General features: G+C 44.2%; 2 protein-coding genes across 2 annotated transcripts in view; one reads left to right on the top strand and one right to left on the bottom strand.

The window, feature by feature from the left end:
- The window catches only part of CNTRL (centriolin), a 32,811-nt gene extending 26,360 nt beyond the window's left edge, over positions 1-6,451 (top strand). Inside the window, exons 33-42 of the mRNA XM_063316411.1 lie at positions 245-402; positions 585-658; positions 1,007-1,195; positions 2,381-2,606; positions 2,955-3,160; positions 3,720-3,860; positions 4,365-4,640; positions 5,186-5,248; positions 5,620-5,829; positions 6,360-6,451. Of these exons, the coding sequence (XP_063172481.1) occupies positions 245-402; positions 585-658; positions 1,007-1,195; positions 2,381-2,606; positions 2,955-3,160; positions 3,720-3,860; positions 4,365-4,640; positions 5,186-5,248; positions 5,620-5,829; positions 6,360-6,437 (1,621 nt within the window). The 3' untranslated portion in view covers positions 6,438-6,451. The remainder of the gene's footprint in view (positions 1-244; positions 403-584; positions 659-1,006; positions 1,196-2,380; positions 2,607-2,954; positions 3,161-3,719; positions 3,861-4,364; positions 4,641-5,185; positions 5,249-5,619; positions 5,830-6,359) is intronic.
- Positions 6,452-7,707: 1,256 nt separating this feature from the next.
- On the bottom strand, positions 7,708-21,741 carry RAB14 (RAB14, member RAS oncogene family). Its single transcript, XM_063316545.1, has 8 exons — positions 21,508-21,741; positions 14,822-14,880; positions 13,588-13,641; positions 12,863-13,040; positions 12,387-12,453; positions 11,096-11,183; positions 10,797-10,827; positions 7,708-9,952 (listed from the first exon to the last, which is right to left on the bottom strand). The coding sequence occupies exons 2-8, from the start codon at positions 14,871-14,873 to the stop codon at positions 9,775-9,777; spliced, it is 648 nt and encodes a 215-aa protein (XP_063172615.1). The 5' UTR covers positions 14,874-14,880; positions 21,508-21,741; the 3' UTR covers positions 7,708-9,774.

Here is a 21,741-nt window from a genome sequence, read left to right as displayed (position 1 = left end):
AGAGAAAAATAGCCTGTTAAAAGTTTCAACAACAACAAAAACAACAACAACACAGTATCCATTTTTCCCACCCCATCCCTCATGAACAATATATCCCCTGCTAATATGTTAACTGATTAGCTGGTTGAGGTTCTTTGAAATGAAACAGACTGATTTCATACTCCGTTCTTAGCAGTCCACCAAGCTGCGCCTGTCTCCCTGCTTTAATTTTGTGAAGTGAAAGTGTGACTTCCTCTTTTGCCAGAACATTAGCCTCTACAGGAGATAACAATAAAGCTGTTCTTGCCAGCACTGAGAAGTTGGTCTTGGATTTCCAAAAATTGCAGCTTGAAATTGACCAACTGCACCAACAGAAAATAGCTCTGAACAAGGACATTGCTGAGTTACAGAAGCATTTCCATGGTATGGGAAACTTCTCCAAATCTCTTTATTGAAGTCATTATTTTACATGTAGATCAGTGTCTGGGACGTAACGTCATCCAGATTATGATTATGATCTTCTTTATCAAATCTTCTCCCATACCTTTCAGTTTTCCTTGGCGATTAGCCTTTTCCTCAAAATACTGCAAAACTATCTTCTTTAGGAAAAAAGGAGGAGTTGAACGTTCTGAAGACTGAACTGAATGATTCCAGGCATCATCTTCAGCTGTTGGAACAGGTGAGCTTTGTTTAGGTCTTCCATCCTGTGACAAGGATGGGGAAATGAATCGCAGCCAGGAGCCGCGCTTTTCCCCAGTAGCCACAGGATCCAAAGTCAGGGCAAGGATGTAATAGCTGAGCCAGAATTGGGCTGGAAACTGCTAAATGGAGGCCTGATTTTCTATTGGAAAGTAAAGGGGGTAAAGAAAGCCCGTTTGCAATTTTTCTCCTGGGAGGTGGACCCCGGTTTGTCTGTAGCCGCAGCCTATTTTATAGGCTTCTGAAATTTCCCCAGCAAAGAGGTTGAGTTGCAGCATTAACTGGTCTCTTAATATTTCTCTTTCAACTGCTCATTCTGGAATGGCAGGACGTGGAAGACACCGCAAAGGAAAAGGGGGAGCTACTCCAGGGCCAGAAGGCCCTGAAAGACGCCCTCCATGAATCTTCCAGGAAGTGCCAGGAAGCACAGGAAACCCAAAGGGAAAAGGAAAACCAGCTTCACAAGCTTCGCAAGGAGATCGAGGAACAGGAGCTAAAACAGGCCCAACAAGAGAAGGTACATTCATCTAATCCATTCCCTTTGTTTCATTATCAAGTTTATTACAGCCCCAAGGCCAGATACAATCAAAATATCTAATAATAGTAGTATTACATCTATCTATCTATCTATCTATCCCTCTCTCTCTCTCTAGCTGTCTATCACAGAAAAACAGTATGATGATCTAAAAATAATTAAGAATAAAAATAATAAAATAAATCAAAATAAAATACTATTTTAAGAAATTCTAAACCGAAGTAATGGTGTGGCGTATCATAACGGATGGTAGCCCAAAACTGGGCAACTTGGGAGGATATTTTCAAGTCCTTATCTGAAAGAAGTATCATTAAATAGAAATCACACTCCCTACCTGGAAATTTCTTCAAAAACATATATATATAAGGGTCTGTCTAGAGTCCTTATATAGGGCACAGTAGAATAATACAGTAGACTCTCAGTTAACCAGCATCCATGGGGATTGGTAGATGCCGGATAAATGTAGTTTCTGGTTGCTTGAGAGTTACTATTAAACCCTAATGCCCACTAGATGGCAGCAGAGAGATACAGATATTTTTTTTGCCGGTTGCTTGAGAGTGCCGGTTTTTTTCTGGTTTGATTTTTTGTGCTGGTTGCTTGAGTTCCGGTTAACTGAGAGTTTACGGTATATGGCTTAAAGTTTCCACTGAGCCATCATCACATGGACATAACTGAAGGTTATGAGAGAACCTTTAAAAAGGACTGCTGAGAGCTAAGCATCCAGCTTGGCTAAGGCGAAGGCCTTATGAAATTTCAAAATTGTAACGGATGATAAATAAATAGGAGGCTGGAATGAACCCTTCTGGAAGAACAGGGTTGTTTGCCTGGTCTGCCAGCTGAATCCTTCCTTTGAAGAAAAGAAATCTCACAGATGAAGGAGAGGCCATGGTTGTTCTCAGATCAGTGATCCAGTAGCATCTCTGTACAATAGCTACTCTCCCAGCCAGTTCTTTAGAATTTCCGAGATTAAGACTGTCTTCAGCCAAGGGACGTTTGAAAAGAAAACATGCCAGACTTTAAAAATTCATGAATCCGATCATGCAAAATACCTTGAAGCAGGGGGAGATTTCAGACCATGCCATGAGAAAGAAAGAAACCAGAGCACCCACCTGTTCCAGTGGCCTCTTACCACCCCAGGGTAACTCTTGATAGGTCACTTTTATCCAGGTCCTTCAGCATCTCAGGGAAGATGTCCAGCATGAAGAAAAGAAGCTGGCAGAGTGCACTGAGAACCTGAAGAATCAGAAAAGGCATCTAGAACAAGAGCTGGCAGAGCAGCAGGGTCAGTTGGCGCAAGCTGTTGCCAATGTCCAAGAGATGGAAGAACGGATCCGGAAGCTTCAGAGGGGGGAATCCCGCATTTCAGCCTTTGAAGAAGCACTCCGCAAAACCTGTAAGTTGGATCTAAGGCTGGGAACGTTGATGTATTTTCACACAAAATGTGGATCCATTGTAAGAGTGTCAGCATGGTATTGCAGCTAAGGATCAAGGAGATCAAGATTCACGTCCTCACTCAAACGCTGGGCAACTAGTTGTACAGTTCAGTCGGAGTTTTAGCCACTGAAAATACTCCCTCTGCAGCATCCTTTCAAATGCTCTGAGCAATCTGCAGAGAGAGTAGCATTCAGATATCATAAATTCCATTGGGAATGTCCTTCAGCAGATGGAAAGCAGTAACTGAGCACAAGTCAGAGGCTCTTGATAAGGTTGGCTGGTAACCAACTGACTCTTCTGATTGCAGGGCAGCAGCTCTCTGAAAAAGAACAGAAGCTTCAAGAAAAGATGGGGGAGGTCTCGTCCCTCCAAAGGGAACTCGACCTCTCCAGAGCTGAGGAGAGGTTGCTCCATGATCAGATCCAAGCGGACCATCTAAAAGCAGAGAAGCAGATCGCAACCCTGAAGGAGACCATCAAGGCTCAGAGGGACCAGCTTGAGGGAGCCCTTCAAGTGAGTTACTGTGCTATGGCTGTCTTCACCCATTCGGTTGTGGAAGAGAAGGGACCTGGCGAGACCTCAGATGGGTTCTTGAACATCAGGTGCATTTGATTTGGCCCCAGTTCTACCAAACTGTGAATGCTTGGAAGTGATTATAGAACATTATCTTAGATATTCCTATTCCGAACTCTGTAAGTCCTGTTAGGGAGGCTACAGGTGACAGGGTGATTCATTCAAGACCACCTCATGACTCCATGGCAGTGGTAGGACTTCAGCTGGTCATTTCCAGTTTTACAATCCAAGCCTTCTCTTCATAACATGGAGCCATTGGATCCCACCAACATAAGATTATCTGAAGCAGGGCCAGACACACTTGTATCTTCCAGATGTTTTCGCCCAACTCCAATCAGCCCCAGCTGGTATGGCCATGGTGGGGGGAGGGATGTCTAGCTCTAAATTATTAAAGATCATGATGGAGTATTCCCCCACCAGCTCCAAGGAATGTATTTGTTAATTCAAAGGGAGATGAAAAGAAAAATCCAGCTTCTTCAACCAGCTGTTTTAATTTTAGGAACAAAAGCAAGAAAACTACAGCTTGCGGCAAGAAATAGCCTCGCTGGGCCACGTGGCCCGAGAGAATCAGCAGCGAGCCAAGCGGCTGATGAGGGACCTTGGCCGGATCCAAGAAGAGCATCTGCGGCTCAAGTTACAGGTAACAATCTGGATTCGACAAAACAGCCTCCCTGTTGCCCTGAAAGAGGGCTGCCCCCTCTTGGCGTGCTTGCCGGGAGAACAAACTCCCCCATCCGTTTGTGAAGCATTGCAGAAAAAGCAGGGAACGAGGAAATGCTCGAGGATCACCCTGTGAAGTTGTCTGGCAGCACGTTCTGGACAAAATAAAGGACTCCTTCCCACAGCCTAGAATTAACGCCTGAAATGTTCTGCTCACAGATATAATACTCACGGCCTCTGAGATCTTTGAACAAAGCAGAGGAAAGGCCTGTTGGGGCTCTGGGGGTTGTCCTGCCAATTTATAAATGAGTAATGGCAACTTAAAAGGAAGCATCCCTAAGAGCTGTTTCAGCTCTTCCTCTCAGACTCGTGTAAGCTCATCCATCGGGCTTCCCCCTGGGATCATAGAGATGCAAAGCCACTTGATGCTTTGACCTCTGTGGTGAAGGGCTGTTCTTTTTGCCACTTGCGTCTTACGGCTTAGGTGAAGAATCAGGAGGAGCTGGAGAAACAGCAGAAAGAGCTGAAGGGAACAGCTAGGCTGGTTAGGCTGGAAGTGAAAGACAGACTGAGGAACGGTTTGAAGGATCTGAGCCAGTCCCCTCCAGAGTTATTGGAGGATAGAGAGGCTGAATTGGAAGTGAAGGCAAGACCTTGGGATGACATTGAAAGCCTGAAGGAAAACTACCCATTCATTGAAAACAAGGCCAGGATGCCGCCCTTGGGTGAAAAACTGGACCTGTCCCAAGTCCACATCTCGGTAAGTATCTTAAGAAGCGAAGTTGAACCAGGGATCAGAACAACAGGCCGCACAGGATACTGTCCCTGTTCTGTACATAGCATGAACGTCTACCTGGAGGAGGAGTGTCTGCATCTTCTGTGCAACAGTATGCATGTTTTGCACCCGTATTAGAAGTTCATACCTCCAAGCAGCTTTTCCCACGTTCAGTTTGCAAACAATCCTCCCTTTTCCCCCACTCTCCCATTTTCAGTCTTTGGTCCTCACAGCCCAGTCTCAAGATTATGAGATCTAGAAGCTTGTTTTCAAACCTCTGCACTGGCTGGAGCTTGTAAGGAGTCCACACTTGAACAAAGTAGCTGCAGCTGCACGATAGCCATTACGGCCTGGCAGTACACAGCATCACTGCGTTTACCCCTCACACGATAATTAACAGCTGCTTTTACCCCACATTCCACCGTAGTCCTTGCCATGAATGAATGTGAGGGGACGTCAAGAGGTGCCTTCTCTTTCCCCTCAAGCTACTTGCAAAGGACTCTTCTCTCACAAATTCTCTCTCTCTCGAGGATGAACAGTGGCGTGGAAAAGCACGCCGGGAACAACTGCAGCACCACGAAGATCGTCTCAAGGTAGTGATGACTCAAATGGACAGCTAACAGCTTTACAAACTTGCTTGGGATGGGGAATAGAAAGAACAGGCCAAATATTTTCAGTGTCTCTGTCTTAGGGACAGTAGTTAACTGGGTAGGATGTAAAGGCACTAGACGTTAGATCTGCCCCATAGAAAAAGAACTAATTGGGATCCACAACTATTTGAACTTGCTCTGAGGTGTTCCACATATCGGGGTACCAGTCATTTTTTTGAGAACTCCTTGCTTTCAATTTAGAAGGTCCATTCTGGATTAACCCAGAGCGAGCGGCAGAGGCCCCACTTAGTGGTCCTCTGTCCTAAGCAGCCCAATTTCCCTAGCCGATAGTTAACTTGAGTGTGCACATTCAGGCTCAGCTCCGGCAGTGCATGTCGAAGCAAGTGGAGGCGTTAATTAAAGGGAAGCAACAGACTGAGGGCACCCTCCATAGCCTGAAGAGGCAAGTCGATGCCTTGGATGAGCTGGTTAGCAGCACTTCTACCGACTCCCTGTTTCCATCGTTACACTCCTCGGGATTCACGGATTCTCTTCACGAAGAGTCGAATCTTGCCAAGAACCAGGTATGTTTGCCCAGCAACATGGGCTTACTAGTGACTTAAAGCAGCACATATGGGAAGTTTACCCTGTAAGACTCTGGTTCCAAAGTGACATGCTGTCCCAGTGAACTTTTCTAAGGTGTCCCTATATTGTCTTCCACCTGAAAAATAACTGCTAAGGGTAGCTTGTTAATGTTGGCACAGAACAGCATTGAAATTACACTTTGAGAATGTTTTAAAAGGTCAGAAACCAGTGTTCTTTTATACACTGGATATTTGCAGGGTACCAACTTGGGAAAGATTAAAACCCTTCTTTCCCAGAATGGATGGAGGGGGTTACACTGGGAGCAGTGAATATATTCACTTCAGAAAGTTTGACTAGCTCAACTTCCCTTGAAGGTACATCTGTACATGAAGATAATAGAAACTATTTAAGTCCATTTCGAGTGTTTTCTACTTAAAAAGCACTTCAGCTTGTGACTTTCATGAAATAAAAATCATAGTTGTACTATATTAGGAGTTGAGGTTTTGCTTTTTTTTTTTTTTCCCCCCAGTCCACCAGATCCCCTTCTTCCTGGACAGCAGCAGATATTTCAGCACAATCTCAAGTGATTTATCAGGACAAGGCATAGCTTCAGCAAAGCAGGTAAGAGAGGGAAGACCCCCTGGGCTATGAATTGTTCTAAACGTTGATTGACCAGTTAGAAGACTTAAGTCACAGTTTACATGTATTCCTCCTCAGTAGCGTGACAAGGGTTTTCTACTCTGGTCAGGAAAAGATCTTAAAAATCCAGCGTGGCACTGGACAGTTGCGGTAGCCAGGTACAAAGCTGCTGCAGATTATTCTGAGAGCCCGAGGCAAGCTAGTTGTCTGTTCCAGGCAAAATGCTGCTTCCTTAAAACAAATACCTGGTGGCTGTCTCGAGGAGGAATTACCGGGCAGAGGGAAGGGGTGCAGGTGTTCGTTGATACATGCAACTTGCTGCTGGGTGCGTACATCACTTTTTGCTGTTATAGAAAAATACCATGCACAAACGTTCTGGTGAAGCCTGTGCCAATGACCTGGATTTGAAGATTATGAAGACTACCTCATTTATTTACAAGTTAACGGTCTTCGAGTCACCTCCCATCTGGTACAGCAGAATTCTACAACGTGGAAAAACAACACCCATAGCTTTGTATCCCTTTTGATTGGAGGGGATGTAAAAGATGTTTGTGTCTTCTGCTCTTTTACATTTCCTTTTTAACCGTTGTTTGGTAAAATTGCTTTTTATTGGATAAAATATTTTGTGAATAAATTTTTTACGAAATTTTTGAACTTTCACGTATTCATGTTTGTTATCCCTTACACTGGAGGATTACACCAGTGTACCAGTTTCAACGTCTCAAAATCTGTTCCCTTCTTAATTCATTCAAGCAGCACAGAATTTAGTAAAACAGTGTAGATTAGGCATACGATAGCTGTTCATGTGCACCAATGTTGACACTGTCAGCATATCCATCATTTCTCTGTAGGAGAGAAGCAATTCCCCTTCAACCGGGGAGGGGGGAATCTAGTACCTGTCAATTTGCCAACCGTTAGGTGGAATCTTCCTTGTGATCCCTACCAAGAGATCTGGAGTGTTTTAAAAAGGCCAGCGGTGGCTCACATCATGGATATTTAACAAAGAAATTATGCTTTACCTTAAAACCAGTGACTCTTTATTAAAATGAGCTAGTGAAATCAAAGCGAATTCTGAATGTGAGAAACGCTCCTGTAGATTTCCTCTCAATAATACTGAAGTCTAAACCCTTATAACGCGAGATTAAACCCTTATAACGCGTTAGAAGAACGCAAGTCCAATCTATGAAGCTGAAGGGCTTTTTTTCACCCTTAAAAAAAAAAAAACATTCATTTTCAGGTGACCTACAATTCACAACCCTTTTATTCTGCATCTTCAAAGAATTACTACTGTTGTTTTGTCTAGATACAGGTACTTTATTTACAAATATTTAGATAATAGCATTGTTACATTAAATGAGTACAGCAGCCCAAATAAGTCCTGTCACAGAAACGAAGACCTACTGTAACTTGAATATGGGGAATAAGAAGGGGGTATTGCACCGCCAACAAGCTGCAGGAAGCGATTGCCTTTGCCCAAAACTTAAATTCTGTCAACAGGTCATGGTCCCTGGGCAACCCCACCCCACTCCCACCCCCACGGTGCAATTCAAACAGCAAATTCTGCAATACCCATCTACTTTTAAGAATCTCAGATTTCAGGAGGGGAAAAAGAAAACTAACTAGAGCAAACAAAAAGGGCACATAGCAAGGGACAGTGCACAAGCTACCCAAAATGCTAACCATTTGCACATCCCAGTTTTGGCTTTTATTTAATGTTGACTGTACATTATGCTGGTTATCCCCCTTCACTTTTACACACTGGAACATGGCCTCGTTTAGTGTCATCAAGGGGATTTCTAGTCACTGTAATTGAAACACTGCGGTCAATAGAATCAAACATGCTCGTCTTTCCCCAGTCATGCTTAACCATGTTATCCTGTTTTTTTTTAAAGGCCAGATTGCCATGGAGGGAACAGTTCTATGTGTATGCATGGCTCCAACTTAAGCAGAAAGACCACTCTGCATCCTATATGCGGCCCCTCTGGCCAAGCTCTCTTTCAGGGGCAGAGGCTTGTAATCCCAGCAGAGAGGAAGAAGGTGGGAGGAGGCTCAGAAGTCAAGCCAGGTGAACTGTAGTGTGTAACGCCACCGTAGAGTTCCACGTCCCTAAAGAGTAATGCTTGTGACCGTCCAGTTCAGAACAAACCCCTTCCGAGAAGCATAGAGATGTGCAATACAGCCCTGCCTTCTTATACAACAAGGCAGGAAATGGAGCTGGATTAAATGCAGAACTTTTACCAAAAGGAGAGGGAAAGCAAGTTAGCACATCATCAAGTACACAAGACCTGGAGTAACAACAAAAATAGTAATAGGTTGCTCACAGGGCACAGAGAGGGCAGAGAAGTCTTACACCGGGGTAGCGATACCCTTGTGCATTGCTCCAAGACCCCGGGTCCTCCGTGCAACCACCGAATGCCGAACGTCATGGAGTTAAGCCAGTGGCTAAGCAGGCTGACATGGCCGTTCTCAGCTGAGCTGTGCAGATACGTTACCTTTAATTTCTAATGCCAGTAATCGAGGTGGTTTTTCTTCATTAAAATCTCACACACAGGATGTATTTGAGTGTATAGCTTGGTTGCTTCACAATTTATTCATATTTACGTTTTGTCAATAAGGGCCCGTAAAGGTAAAAATGGGGAGAAACAGCAGCGTAGAGATAGGGGGTACAAGATAAAATCTTGCGTACTAGGCTGAGATGGAGGAGACACACACCACAGCAACAAGTGTCTTTCCCCCCACCGTCCCCGGCCGCCACCACCACTGGAGTTTCACAGGGAATCCTTCCACAAAAGCGATTCTACGCAGGATCCTGTTCTACCCTTGGAAATTGTTTCATAGCAAATCTTTTTTTTTCCTTTTTTTTTTTTTGTTACTAAAAAGGATAGGCCAGTTACAGATTGGGAGGAAAAGCTGAAGCTAACAAGGTTAAACCTTACAAGAGACAAAGCTCTGCAGAGAGAGAGAGAGAGAGAGAGAAAGTCATGAGGTCCAGCATCAGAGCTCTGTTTTGTAAATCATGAATCGGGGACATCTATTCACAAGGACAATCAGTCATGGGGCGGGGGGGGGGGAATAAAGACGTCTAGATTTACCATGCAGGGATAGGATATGACTCTACTTGCCTTTGATAACCTGATTACATCTAAGTTTCTCTTATTTATCTTTAGCCGTTTAGTACTGTGTTAAATCTTGCCTCAGGAGTTTTAATTAGACCTGGTAAGATGTGCGGAGGAAACTGAAGCAGCCAAAAGCACTGCTCTTAACAGAGGTGAAAGGTCACAGACAGAGCCAAGGAACCGAGGTCACTAGCAGCCACAGCCTTCTCTCTGGGGCTGGGGTTCACTGGTTAGCCGGCCGCCCTGTGGAGCTGAAGGCTTGTGCTGTACCCCCGACTCTGCGGCGTTCAGATCCAGGCTCCCGTCTTGGATATTCTGGTAGATTTTCTTGGCGGCCTCTAGGAATGCGTCTTCAACATTCTCACCTCTGGGGAAAGGAGAAGCCGAGGCAGCAGCATTAATTTGGAACGTTTACGGCGGGTAAATCCGCCCAGATTGCATAGCTGCACTCCACGTGTTTTGCAGCAATGGAAGCCCCAGCATTACTACAGGTAGTCCTCACTTAATTATCACAATTGAGACCGGAATTTCAGTTGCTAAGCAAAACAGTCATTAAGTGAACATGACCCAATTTTATGACCTTTTTGAGGCGGTCATTAAGCAAATCACTGTGGGCATTAAGGGAACCACGTGGTTGTTAAGCAAATCACACTGTTTCCCATTTATTTTGCTTGCCAGAAGCCGGCCGGGAAGGTCGAAAATGGCGATCGTGTGACTATGGGATACTGCGACAGTCATAAACGTGAACCAGTTGCCAAGCGCCCAAACTGACTGCGGGGATGCTGCAACAGTCATAAGTGTGAGAACCGGTCGTAAGTGGTTTTTTCCAGCACCACTGTAGGTCCAAACTGTCACTAAATGAATGGTTGCTAAGTGAGGACTACCTGTAGTTCAATTTTAGCCACTGGGGTTAGCACAATTAGTCCAAAGACAGGATATCCCTCTGCCTCCAAATAAGTAGTTCTCACTGCTATTAGCCCTACTGGTCTTTTTTTTTTTTTTGGCATGGGCCACCAGGGAAAAATTCAGGGCAGTGGGGAAAGATTCTCAGTCTATATAGACATCCTGCTTCTTTCAGGTTAAGAGAACCATAGGGCTTTTTTTTCCTGTTACAATCAAGGAATTACACTAACACAACTTGCTTTGCCAGGTAAGCGATGAATTCATCCATGGAAGCCATTTTTTTTTAAAATGTGGAGCAGCCTACTTACGTTTTTGCACTCGCTTCAAGAAACAGCAAGCCTGTCGGGAAACAAAATGCAAGTTCAGCAGAGGTCAGAAATCAAAACCCTCCTCTTTCAGACCTCACCAACCAGCAAGTCCTGAACGGTCTAGTCTTGAAGGTAATGAGGTCACAGATACAGCTTGAATAGCCAGACCTAGGAGTACAACATCACCAGGTTACTACCACCTGGAGGGCCTAAATCTGCACTGCTCTAAACACCGTATTTCTGCCGAGCGCTGCTCACACTCCGCTCTGCTTGGGTTCCTCTGGAGCATCCATACGCACCATTCTCTTCAGCGAACTGTTTGGCTTCTTCATATGTCACATCCCTCTGGGCCTCCAGATCTGCTTTATTTCCTATAAGGATGATCACCTGCATCCAGAACAAGATACAAAACACGGCCCTTAACAGGCGTCAAGCGGCTGACGACAGGAGGAGAAGGAGAGTCCGTCAAGGGCAGCATTGCTGTGCCAAAGGATCCTGTCAGATCCTTCATGCACGATCAGAGCTCATAAACACGATTCTTCTCTTCAAGAGGCTAAAAATTAGGGAATCAGGCATCGCCAGAAGGGCAACCCCGGAAGTTAAAGGATGGAAGCTTTAATTAACTGACACTTTGGTTTCTCGTTATTGTAAGGAAACAGTTTTAAGGAACTGCTCATTATGAAATGAAGGCAGACAGGCTCAATGAGGAAGTAAGAATGACTGCTGCAGCAGCCACATCAAGTCAGGAAGAGAAGCCTTCGCGGTGTGTGCTGAGCAAAAGGGAAGGAGCCCCCCTTGGAATGCAGGGTTGGGAAAAGCATTCCTTTTCAAAACTGTCTCCCTTCAACAATTTTTGGTCACTGTGGACTCTGTTCAGCTGTTCCACCGCCTGGTGGCTTCCAGGGACAGGGAAGAAGAGGCAGTTGAAAATCCTCCATTCTCCTGGCTGGCATCTGCCACTTCCCAATAGTGTGTCCTGCAGGGCTCGGGGTAAGTTTCCCATGGAGACTTCCAAGGGTGGTCTCCTCCGATGAAGCCCCTTCTGGGCACTTTAGGACAGAAGATAAAGTCACCACACAAAGGGGACAGCTTTTCACCCTGGCTCTTTGGCCTCTATTCTCCTTCCCAGAGTCACTCACTATTCCATTCAGGTTGGAAGGCTTCCTGTATGCACAACATAATTTTAAATTTCTGAACCAGAGCTTAGCAACTCGGATGCTTTATAAAGCCACAGCAAAGACCAAGTATCTACTCGTCATCCTGGCTGAGCTTGGATTTCTTGCTTCAGCTTTTGATTTCTCACCTTGGTCAATTTAACCAGAAAAATCAAAGACAGGCCTGAAGTGAAGAGAGAAATCCAAAGCTGATTTCAAGATGGCTTGTTTTAAATGTAATTGACACATTCAAGGCGGCCTTTCTTCTTCAACAACTGCCCTCTTCCGGTTTCTAAATTTCACACCACCAGTATCCCAAAAACACAGTTCAAATATATTAAATATATTTAAGAAAAAACGAACATGGAGATGAGGAGACTGTCACTGTGTAGCAACCTTATGTTTAATGCAAAGGTTTCTTAATGGTGAAACTCACAGTATTTGGATTAGTTAGATTCCTTGCATCTGTCAGCCAGCTGCTTAAATGGTTATATGTACTTCTTCTGCAAGAGAAAAATCAAAAACCAAAGGTGTAACGTTTACAGAACCCCAGCTCATTTTATTGTCTCTGGGAAGGTCACTGCAAGAGAAAGTCCAGCCTCCTCCCACCCGGTCCATGAAAGGAAGCTTCGGTGTTTGTGGTCTTCTTCCCTCCCCACACCTTTTTCTACCATGTCTATCAAAACTGTGCGCCTGTATGCAGGACCTTCTTTAAATTCTATTTGGGAATGTTAGAAAATCGTTAACATCTGGCTAGAAGCAGTTTGATACAATAGGTCGACCTCTGCTTTGTTCAGGAGGGGAGCGTCAACTAAAGTAGTGTCAGCTAAACAACCACAGCTGGTTAAGAGACAGGCGGTACCGGGTTCAAACAACGGCAAAGGGAAACTCCAGCACAGAAAGACACCTTACCTAGTGATATCGTAGACCATAAGGGCTCCCGCTGCTCCTCTGTAGTAGCTCCGTGTGACAGCTCTGAATCTCTCTTGCCCCGCCGTGTCCCAGATCTGCAGCTTAATTTTCTGGCCGCTAACTTCAATTATTCTGGTACCAAACTCAACGCCAATTGTATGGGGACAATCTGCCATAACTGTGAGCAAAAATGAAATAAAATAAAATACTGAGAAAGCGCAACCCACCTGACTCAACACTTCCATTCATAGTGATTCCCACGAACGTGGAGCAGATCCATCATTTCTGAAGACTTACTGAACCCACCTTCTCAGCTGCCACAGCGTCTATCCCAACAGAAAGGCAGCCACTCTACCAAAAGGCTGTTCCGAATCAGCTGTTACCAGGGTTTTTTCCCCCTTACGGAGTGCTATTAATTTCCAACTTGTTCTACTGCGTGTTTCTCGCAGGCAAGTGCTCTATCCAGACCTCCCCAGCTCTAGTGATCAGCAGAAGTATAAATCTTAGGTTGCTAGTCTATATCTGAACAAAACTCCACAGTATTAATCAATAATTATCACATTTCATGTAATTGGAGGCATTTTGCCTCAGTGAAATCCAGAACCACCCCCATCCCATGAGCCAGTTTTAGTAACCGGAGCCTAAAATTAACACGTTGGGAAAGTGGAGAGGATAGAGATATGTTGTGGTTACTTCTTCAATTAGAAATAGGTGTGCACACTTACACTTCTTTTCTGTAAATTGATGGAGCAAGCAGGATTTTCCTACACCCATATCTCCTTAAAACGAAAAAAGGAGAGAAGAGATTAACATCTCAGAAATTAATGGTTACCACTGTTGCCTTGACTTAATATCGATCACAGAAAATCAACTGTGGAATAATACAGAGCCACTTCCTTCACAGGCTGTGTGATAATCCACAATCAGCGTTCCTCCTGGATAGAAGCGCCAAGCAAGCTTTTTTGAAAAGGGAAAAGAAAAGAAAAACTAGTATGTATTCATACTGGAAACGGCTCTGGAGATATTTCCCACCCTCTCTTCTCATATTCCTACTCCAGAATTTGTAACTGGTAGTAAGGAGAAAAAAGCATTTCCTCTAAAGAGCATGGATGAGTAACATGCATACTCTATCTGTATTTCCAGCTCTGGAATATAACCTGTATTTATACAACATGCTAAGCATTAAACGTGGTTTATAAACACACTACAACCAAACAAGTCACCTCATGTCTGATCATACTGTGTGAACGCATCCCATGTTTAGGCTAAGAAAGACCCCAAATCACAGGGCCTATATTCTCTTTTGAAGCTGGAGGTCAACAGAGCCTAAAATCACATTCCAAGAATACGTAATGTTTACCACCAAGAGAATATTCCACCAGCCCTTCTTTGCTTATATCACGTTACTACCCAGTGTAGCCAACGGTACAAGCTTTATCAAATACTGGACATAAAACAGGGATCAAATGTCAGTGCAACAGTAGCAACTGAAGGAAGTGACTGAGGGCAAATTGTTCTATCTCACTTCCTGGTTCTGAAATCCAAAACTCTGCGACTGAAAAAGCTATCTGCAGGCTGAGAGGTTACTTCTGCAACAGAAGACTAGGCTTCTGCAGATAAAGAGCGCAGCAGACTAAGCATTAAAAACCAGAGGGCCCTGCTTGGTGAATGGGGCCAAACACTCAGAGCACTGAACTGAAAGAGCCACAGTCAACACACCACCAGTGTCCTGTGAATTTGCATGCCACCTTTCCAACAAGCCTTGCATCCAAGGGATGTTTCCACAGGTACCGAAAATACATTCTTAACATTTTACTTGCTATTTGTAGGTCGGGCCCCTCCAGCACAGTCTTTTCACAACTCCTATTATCCCAAACCAGCTGCAGTTAAAAATATCTGGAAGACTGCTTCAGCAGAAATAATGAGGCATCTGTAAAAGTGAAGGATATTTAGACTTACCAATAATGATGTATTTAAAGATGTAGGAATAGTTGTAAGGTGCAGTTGCCATTGTGGCACTAGAACAGAAAAGAGAGACAGTTTAACATTTTTTTTCTCTGATCCTGTGGTATCCACTCTCAAATCATCTGTTTTGTTCACAAGTCATAGTCCATCATTAAGATAAAACAGCCACAAAACCCTACAGTAAACTGACTCCTTGTACATTTACTGAGATGTATCTTTGATTATTTAAAAGAATGAAATACTAGAGTTGCAAACTAAACTGGAGACAAATGGCTTTCTAAAGGATTTTTAAAAGCCACTTGCAGTTTGCAGAGTTGGGATTTAAATCCTGTTTTCACTTCTAAAACCCTGAAACATGTTTCCGCCTGCTATGCCATTCCCTGGGACAATTTTCATCCTCACAGGAAAGTTTATCAAATCTATGTTTTTTTAAGCCAGTTTTTTCCCCCAAACCCAACATTCCTGAACAGACCTGACCAACACAGATGTAAATGTACAATCAGCTCAGAATGTGCCTTTTCTTTAAATCTTTCAAAAATTTCCACCCATAAAACTCTGTGAATGATAGTATGTGCATTCTGCAATCTGTGTCAGGATAAACCAAAGACAAAATGGTTCTGTTCATTTTCAAGGAAACAAACTCCAGCCAGTACTCATTTACCAGGGCTCACAGAACAAATAATTTTCTGCATAATCTAGAACTTTTTTTAGCAAAGGAAAGCTGAAGCAACATCTTAAATCATTAAGATTTGGCTAAGCGTGTACCACAAGTGGATAAGTTTCATCACCTACTATATTTGCATGGTCAGTTTTCAGATGAGCAAACAAGGACTCCAGACATTATTTCATAATGAGCAGTAACACCCATCCAAAACTTTTAAAATTAAACTGCCAAGAAATCTTTTGTGATTAACAGTTTATATAAATCCAGCACAGATTCACCACCATCGTTACAACCTTGGGCCAAGGATAAGCATATCATAAGCATATTGTACATATTCCAAATCTCATCGCGCTAAAACCAAAGGGATTTGTCAAAAATGTATCATTTACCTGACTATGGAAACCACCTTATATCTGTTTTTTGAGTAATGAAGCCTTACCAAGACAGCTAATTGAAGAGCTGGTTATGAGAATGCATCTTCAAGAATTCCATTCTAACAAAAATTTATAGCTCCTCAGAGATGAAATAAATGCCAGCCTTAATAATTTTGTTTTAAAATCCAGTTGTGTCCGATTCTCAGAGACTGCTTGGACAAGTCCCTGCAGTCTTCTTGGCAGGTTTTTCAGAAGTGGCTTGCCCTTGCCTCCTTCCTAGGGCTGAGAGGGAGGGACTGGCCCAAGGTCACCCAGCTGGCTTTGTGCCTAAGGTGGGACTAGAACTCCCAGTCTCCTGGTTTCTAGCCCGGTGCCTTCACCACGACACCAAACTGGCTCTCAATCAACACTTACATAAGCCCTATTTTTGTACTGGGCAAGACCTCTTTATATGTGTACATTGGTTAATGTTTGCATACAGCTCTATCCAACTACAAGTATGGTTTGTCTTTACATGATGATGTGGAGATTCAATATTAAAATCAGTTGTATTTTTCCCCTTTAAAGCACTAATATAGGGCCTTACTTTCTTCCACTATGGAATAAAAAGGACTGCTTTCAGGATTTGTACTGACTAGAGTCAAGGACCCACGCCTTCACCCGGGATGTGAACGCGTCTTCAAGTTCTTACCTTGTTCAACTAAACGTTTTGATTACCCCAACAGATCATTTAAAACATTTGAAGGTTATTCATCCATCCATTTTATCCAACGTAAGAATTTATCTCTTTCCCTTACACACCACACACACATATGCTTTCTAATGCACAGGGGGATCATGGAGACTTTGAGGACTGATATTTTGAAGTTCATACAATCTTCACGATTTGCCATCAAATCAGCAATATCAGTAGTACATTCGCTCCTTTAAGAATCCTGCTTCAGCATCAGATCGCTGCTCCTTCATAAAATATCATGGAAGCTGTTCCCACAGCAGACACACCTAGATATTACAGATACTCCAAGTGCGCTTTCCCAATTTCCTGGCAAGTTAGTGGAAGAACGTGTTGCGCAATTAACCCAAAATCATACACTCCTAACAGGCTGAGGACTGTGTGGCCTACTCCCCATTATTTTAAGCGTCTTATTTTTCTCCCCTTCCTGTGAGAAATCATCTAATTGCTCCCTTTAATAAAAGATCATAAAGCAGAAAAGACTCCCAAGCATTCACCAAGCCACTTACCTATTTCTAAGTCTTAAGATTGCTCATTCGTTTCATGGCTAAAGGTACAACCTCATATAGTATGAGTTAAGTAAACGGGTTGGTGGGGAAAGAGAGGGTCTCTATCCCGCTTACGCCAGCACAACTGATTTCCAAGCTCGTCTGTTTATCTACCAGTTCAATACTTTCTACACTAGCCAATCTGGCATAAGACTTTTTGGAAACACTTTAGTATTCTGTACTTCCTCACCGTTTTGGAAGAAGAACCCCACTTCTCCATTACCAGCATCAAAATACTAGTTGTTAGCTTCATTGAGATCATTACTGAGTTTATATATAATACTGCACTGAGACACCGATCCAATATTGTAAATGTGACATCACAGAAATGCAGTGTTTAAATATAAACTGAAAAGAAGAACAAAATTTCAAGCTTTCAACAATCAACAATCCAACCCATCTTTTACCCCAACCAAGTTTCTGACTGAACTGGGAACTCTCAGTCAAGTAGCTAGCTCAGTCAAATAGTAGCTCTTTGGCAAGACCAGTAACTCAGAATGAATTAATTTCCAAAGAAAATCAACTTACCACATTTCTCATCTTTCCCCAACCCATCACATTTGTTGCTAGGCTTGAGGGATAGGAAAGAAAGAAGGGAAATAGCAAACTTGCCAGAATATATTCATGTTGACCCTTCCCTCCCAACTTCTGGTTTCTAGATCCCCATGTTTTATTCAGTCTCTCTCTGCTGGAGAGCAGCCTCCAAGGGAAACTCAGTTTGATACCTTCAGTATAAACAGCAATGTTTAAACCTGAAAAAAGATTTTGAATTACATCTGACTAAATCGCAAAAAGGGCTTTGTAACTGCTAAGAAGCACAACTGTGCCCAGATTTGCAAAGCATTTAGAAATCCTTGGAAAACCTTTTTAAAAACACATCATCTTATTTTTGGTTCCCTGAAGTCTAGTTAATCAGCTATTGTGCTAGCTTTCAAAACTTCCAGTACTGTACTGTACTTACTTTTTTCTAGGTTTCATACAGAAAACATGAATTAAAGCACAATGCGGAAGTCTGTCTAATCTATGTTAGCCAGTCTGTTATTTTTTTTAAATGAGCAAGTTAAAATAATGAAGCAGAACTGACATTACACAGTTGTCAAAGGAGAGGTTAACCTTTTAACTGAATTTATATCAGAAAGCAGGAAAGAAGAGACAGCAGTGAATGGAAATTCATTGGAAACGAATTGGTTAACCAATTAAAGCAAGCAGATGAAATGTTGCTTGGGATGGGGCAGGCAGCAAAAAAACTGACAGCGAGAGAAAAATCAGTGGCAAGTTTATTATTTTTTAAAGGGGGCAAGGCCAAGTTTAATTATTGCCAAAAAAGGTTAAATTGCTCAAGGAGATTGTGAAATCTGTCCTCTTGTAGGTTTCAAAGAAAAATATAAAGCTGGCATCAGAGGAGATAATTAAGAAATGAAGAATCTGTCTTGGACAAAAGGCCAGAATGAATGACTGCTGGGTCTTCTCCCACTGGAACAAAACCCCTGAGCTCACTCTGATGGTTTGTCACCACCACCCCTTTAGAAGATGTTATTTCCCAAGAGTAAGCTTCCAGTAAACATGTGACCAATACTGTTCCATCATCTGATCTGAATTCATCAGTTCTACACAGAACAGCATGCACGCTGCGGTGTGGCAAATGCAACGCTCCAATGTTCCACCTGACAGCCCACCATACGAACGAACAACACCATTTCAGGCCATGCCCACACTGGGAATATCTTAAGGCACTGTTTTGCTAATTCTTTGCAACAATCACTAACAATACAAAGGTATACCATCCTCTAGGTTAAAATGATACTTTAAAGAGTGCTAAAGAAACTCCTTCAAATATGTGTCCTCTTTCACTCACCCCCACCCCCACCCACCCCCAGGGGCACAATTTCATTCATAACTCTTAGAATCGCCATTGCATTTTAACCAAAATACTGCCACTAACAGAAAAATTTCACCTAAGCACTTCCACATCTTGGTCATTCTGACAAGAAGGCTGTAACATGCACTTCGGATATGATTGTTCCAATGATAACTAGACTAAAGACCCAGATGTATGCCTGTTGATACAACTGCAGGTTTAAGGAATCAGAGAAAAAGTCGTAAGCAGCATGAATGATTGCAAAGGATGCTGCCCGCATACCTAACTGCTGTTTAAACAGGATGCAACCCAAGTCAATGCACATTTACACACACATCTTACCGTCCCAACTCCTTGGGGCACTCAAGGTAACTCCAGTGAACTTTTCTCTCTATTAAAGCTAGGGTGCTGCACTATTTTTTTCAATGGTAACAGTGCCACTGTCCTTTTGGAAAGTCTGCATGACAATATAGAAGTATGTGTACAAAGTTCAGAGCCTGCCATGGGAAACAATAAAAAGGACTTAAATGTTCTTTACTGAAGAAAGAAAATTACCAAGCCACCCCCTCGTCTAGCTGCAGCCACTGGAAAGACAGCACACACAGGAAAACTGACAAGGCTTCCTAGATATGACCAAGCCAGAGCAAGTCTTGAAAATAAAATCATTTTACAACTGCAGGGAATCCTCTCACGTGTACATCTTTGCCTTGTTACAGAGGTTGTATAGTAATTCCTTTTGTTTTCAGGGACTGCAAATGCAATGCCAAGGATGCAAGATCGATCTTGGGTCAACTTTTCCAATATCATGCCTTCTAGATGTTTGAGAACATAACTGTCATCAGCCCAGGTAGCTATAGCCAAAATTGGGATGACAAGTTTGCACATCTCAGAGGCTGGTGTTAAAGAAGGCGGTATCAATATTTTACTGCACAATCCTTTGTCCACACAAAATTTGAATTTAACAGGATTCACACTTCAGCAGGTGTGAAACACCCCAAGCAAACAAAGTGAGCCAAAAAAAGAGCCAGCAACCAAAAGGTGCAATTTTAGCAAAGGCACCGCTCCCAAATGTGAAAGCTATTCAGGATAATCCGCATTAAATATGGCAGTAGTTCTCCAGGAGTCTTACATAAAACATTCTTATCCTGAGTAGAAAATGTGCAAAGTGAAAAACAAGTTTACAAGTATACAGAGTTCTTAACTGGCTTTTCTTTATTAGCAAGAGCCTCAGCTTTGTTAATCTGAAAAACAAGCACACACAGTTTATTACATTCACACCAAATTCTTGCAAGGAAGGGCGACTGTACAAACACACACATGCTGATTATAGGATAAGAGGTGTGCACAGCTCACCCTATGCATTCAGAACCGAATGCCCCGTAACTGTCACTGAAGGTCTACTACGGGTACGTCATTTAAAAGCTGCAGGCTCGACACTGCGAATGTTAAAAAACAATCAGCGCCATCCGTATCAGCAATCCTTACCCTTTTCAGTTCAGATTCAAGGCTAAGTTGGTTGCTTTGAGCATTCATACACTTTGCCTACTTAGAAGGACTTATCCAAAATCCCCGACCTACTTCAGAATGCTCATTCTCCGCTCTGATGGAATATGTACAACACAAATGGCACTCACTGCACATTTCGACACAGCTGGGTTGTACACAGCTTACAAATAAGACTGCTCCACACACAGTTTCCTTACTTTCTCCACTGAAAGAAGGCAGACACGTCCTTGACACCTGCAGGACTTGGATTGCAAGACACCCAAGAAAAGGGTCAAAAGCACTGCTTAAAGAAACTGTAAGCACAGGTGCACCCCTTTCCAGAATTGTGGGAGTTGAAGTCCACACAGCTTCCTGCCCTACACACTTACCTATGGGGAAGGATCGCAGCACCGCCAGGGCTGGCTTCTCCCCTACCCCCAGCCTAGCTCAGCGCCCCCCACCCCAGGCCTATCCCATCAGGCCCACGGGAAGCCCCAGGCCCACCGGGTCTGGGGCAAAATGCAATGGCTGAGAGCTCAGGGGCTGGGCCTACCGGCTGGGGATGATGGAAGCCGGTCCTAAGGGGACGGGTGGGAGGGCTGAGCGGTGGAGCCACCGGGCCGGGAAGGACAAGCCGGCGGGGAGCTTTCGGAGCCGCGCTGCCGGTCAGGGAGGAATGGGACCGGGGTGGGGCGGGGGCTTCCCACATTTTCTGCAAAGCAGCAGCCCGGCTGGCTGGCCGGCTGGGGGTGATGGGGGCTGCGGTCCCGGAAGCACACAGGATAGGCATGCACGGAGGGAGGGGGCTGGGCTCCCGCGCAAGGACGGGCTGGGAATGATGGGAGCGGTCGCAATCCAGCCCCCCCTCCTCCAGCTCCTCCCCCGGACGAGAAGGCCAGGCCGCGGCGCCCGCGGGCGCTGCTTCCCCCGCGGAAAGGGGGAGGCGGTCCCTTCCTGTTGCTAGGCAACCCCCGGGAGGACCGGGCCGGAAGGCCCGGACTAGGCCGCCCAGATTTACCTGGGCTCGAGGGGCTGGTGACTGGGCAGCTTGGCTGGGGAGGCGGCAGCGGCGGCCACAGCAGCGTCTCGTCCCGGGCTGGAGCCGCGGCGGCGCGCACGGCGGCAACGGGCGGCGGCGGCGGCAACGGGGGTCTCCTCCGCCTCCTCCTCCTCCGGCGTCTTCTTCCCTCTTTCGTCGCCGCCGCCCCTCCTCTTCCCTCACAGACACCCTCGATCCAAGATGGCGGCGGCC

This window comes from Candoia aspera, chromosome 16 (genome assembly GCF_035149785.1).
Source record: "Candoia aspera isolate rCanAsp1 chromosome 16, rCanAsp1.hap2, whole genome shotgun sequence".
In the NCBI taxonomy this organism is placed as follows: Eukaryota; Metazoa; Chordata; class Lepidosauria; order Squamata; family Boidae; genus Candoia; species Candoia aspera.
The sequence above is the reverse complement of the archived record's forward strand: the minus strand, read 5'-3'. Positions and strand labels throughout refer to the sequence as shown.

Excerpts from the sequence above, each read along its gene's own strand:
- RAB14 (XM_063316545.1), bottom strand. The coding sequence starts at position 14,873 with ATGGCAACTGCACCTTACAACTATTCCTACATCTTTAAATACATCATT. Across the intron at positions 12,454-12,862 it reads ATGGTCTACGATATCACTAG|AAGAAGTACATATAACCATT; the intron begins GTAAGGTGTCTT and ends TTTCTCTTGCAG. Across the intron at positions 9,953-10,796 it reads CTTGAAGCGAGTGCAAAAAC|AGGTGAGAATGTTGAAGACG; the intron begins GTAAGTAGGCTG and ends TCCTTTCCCCAG.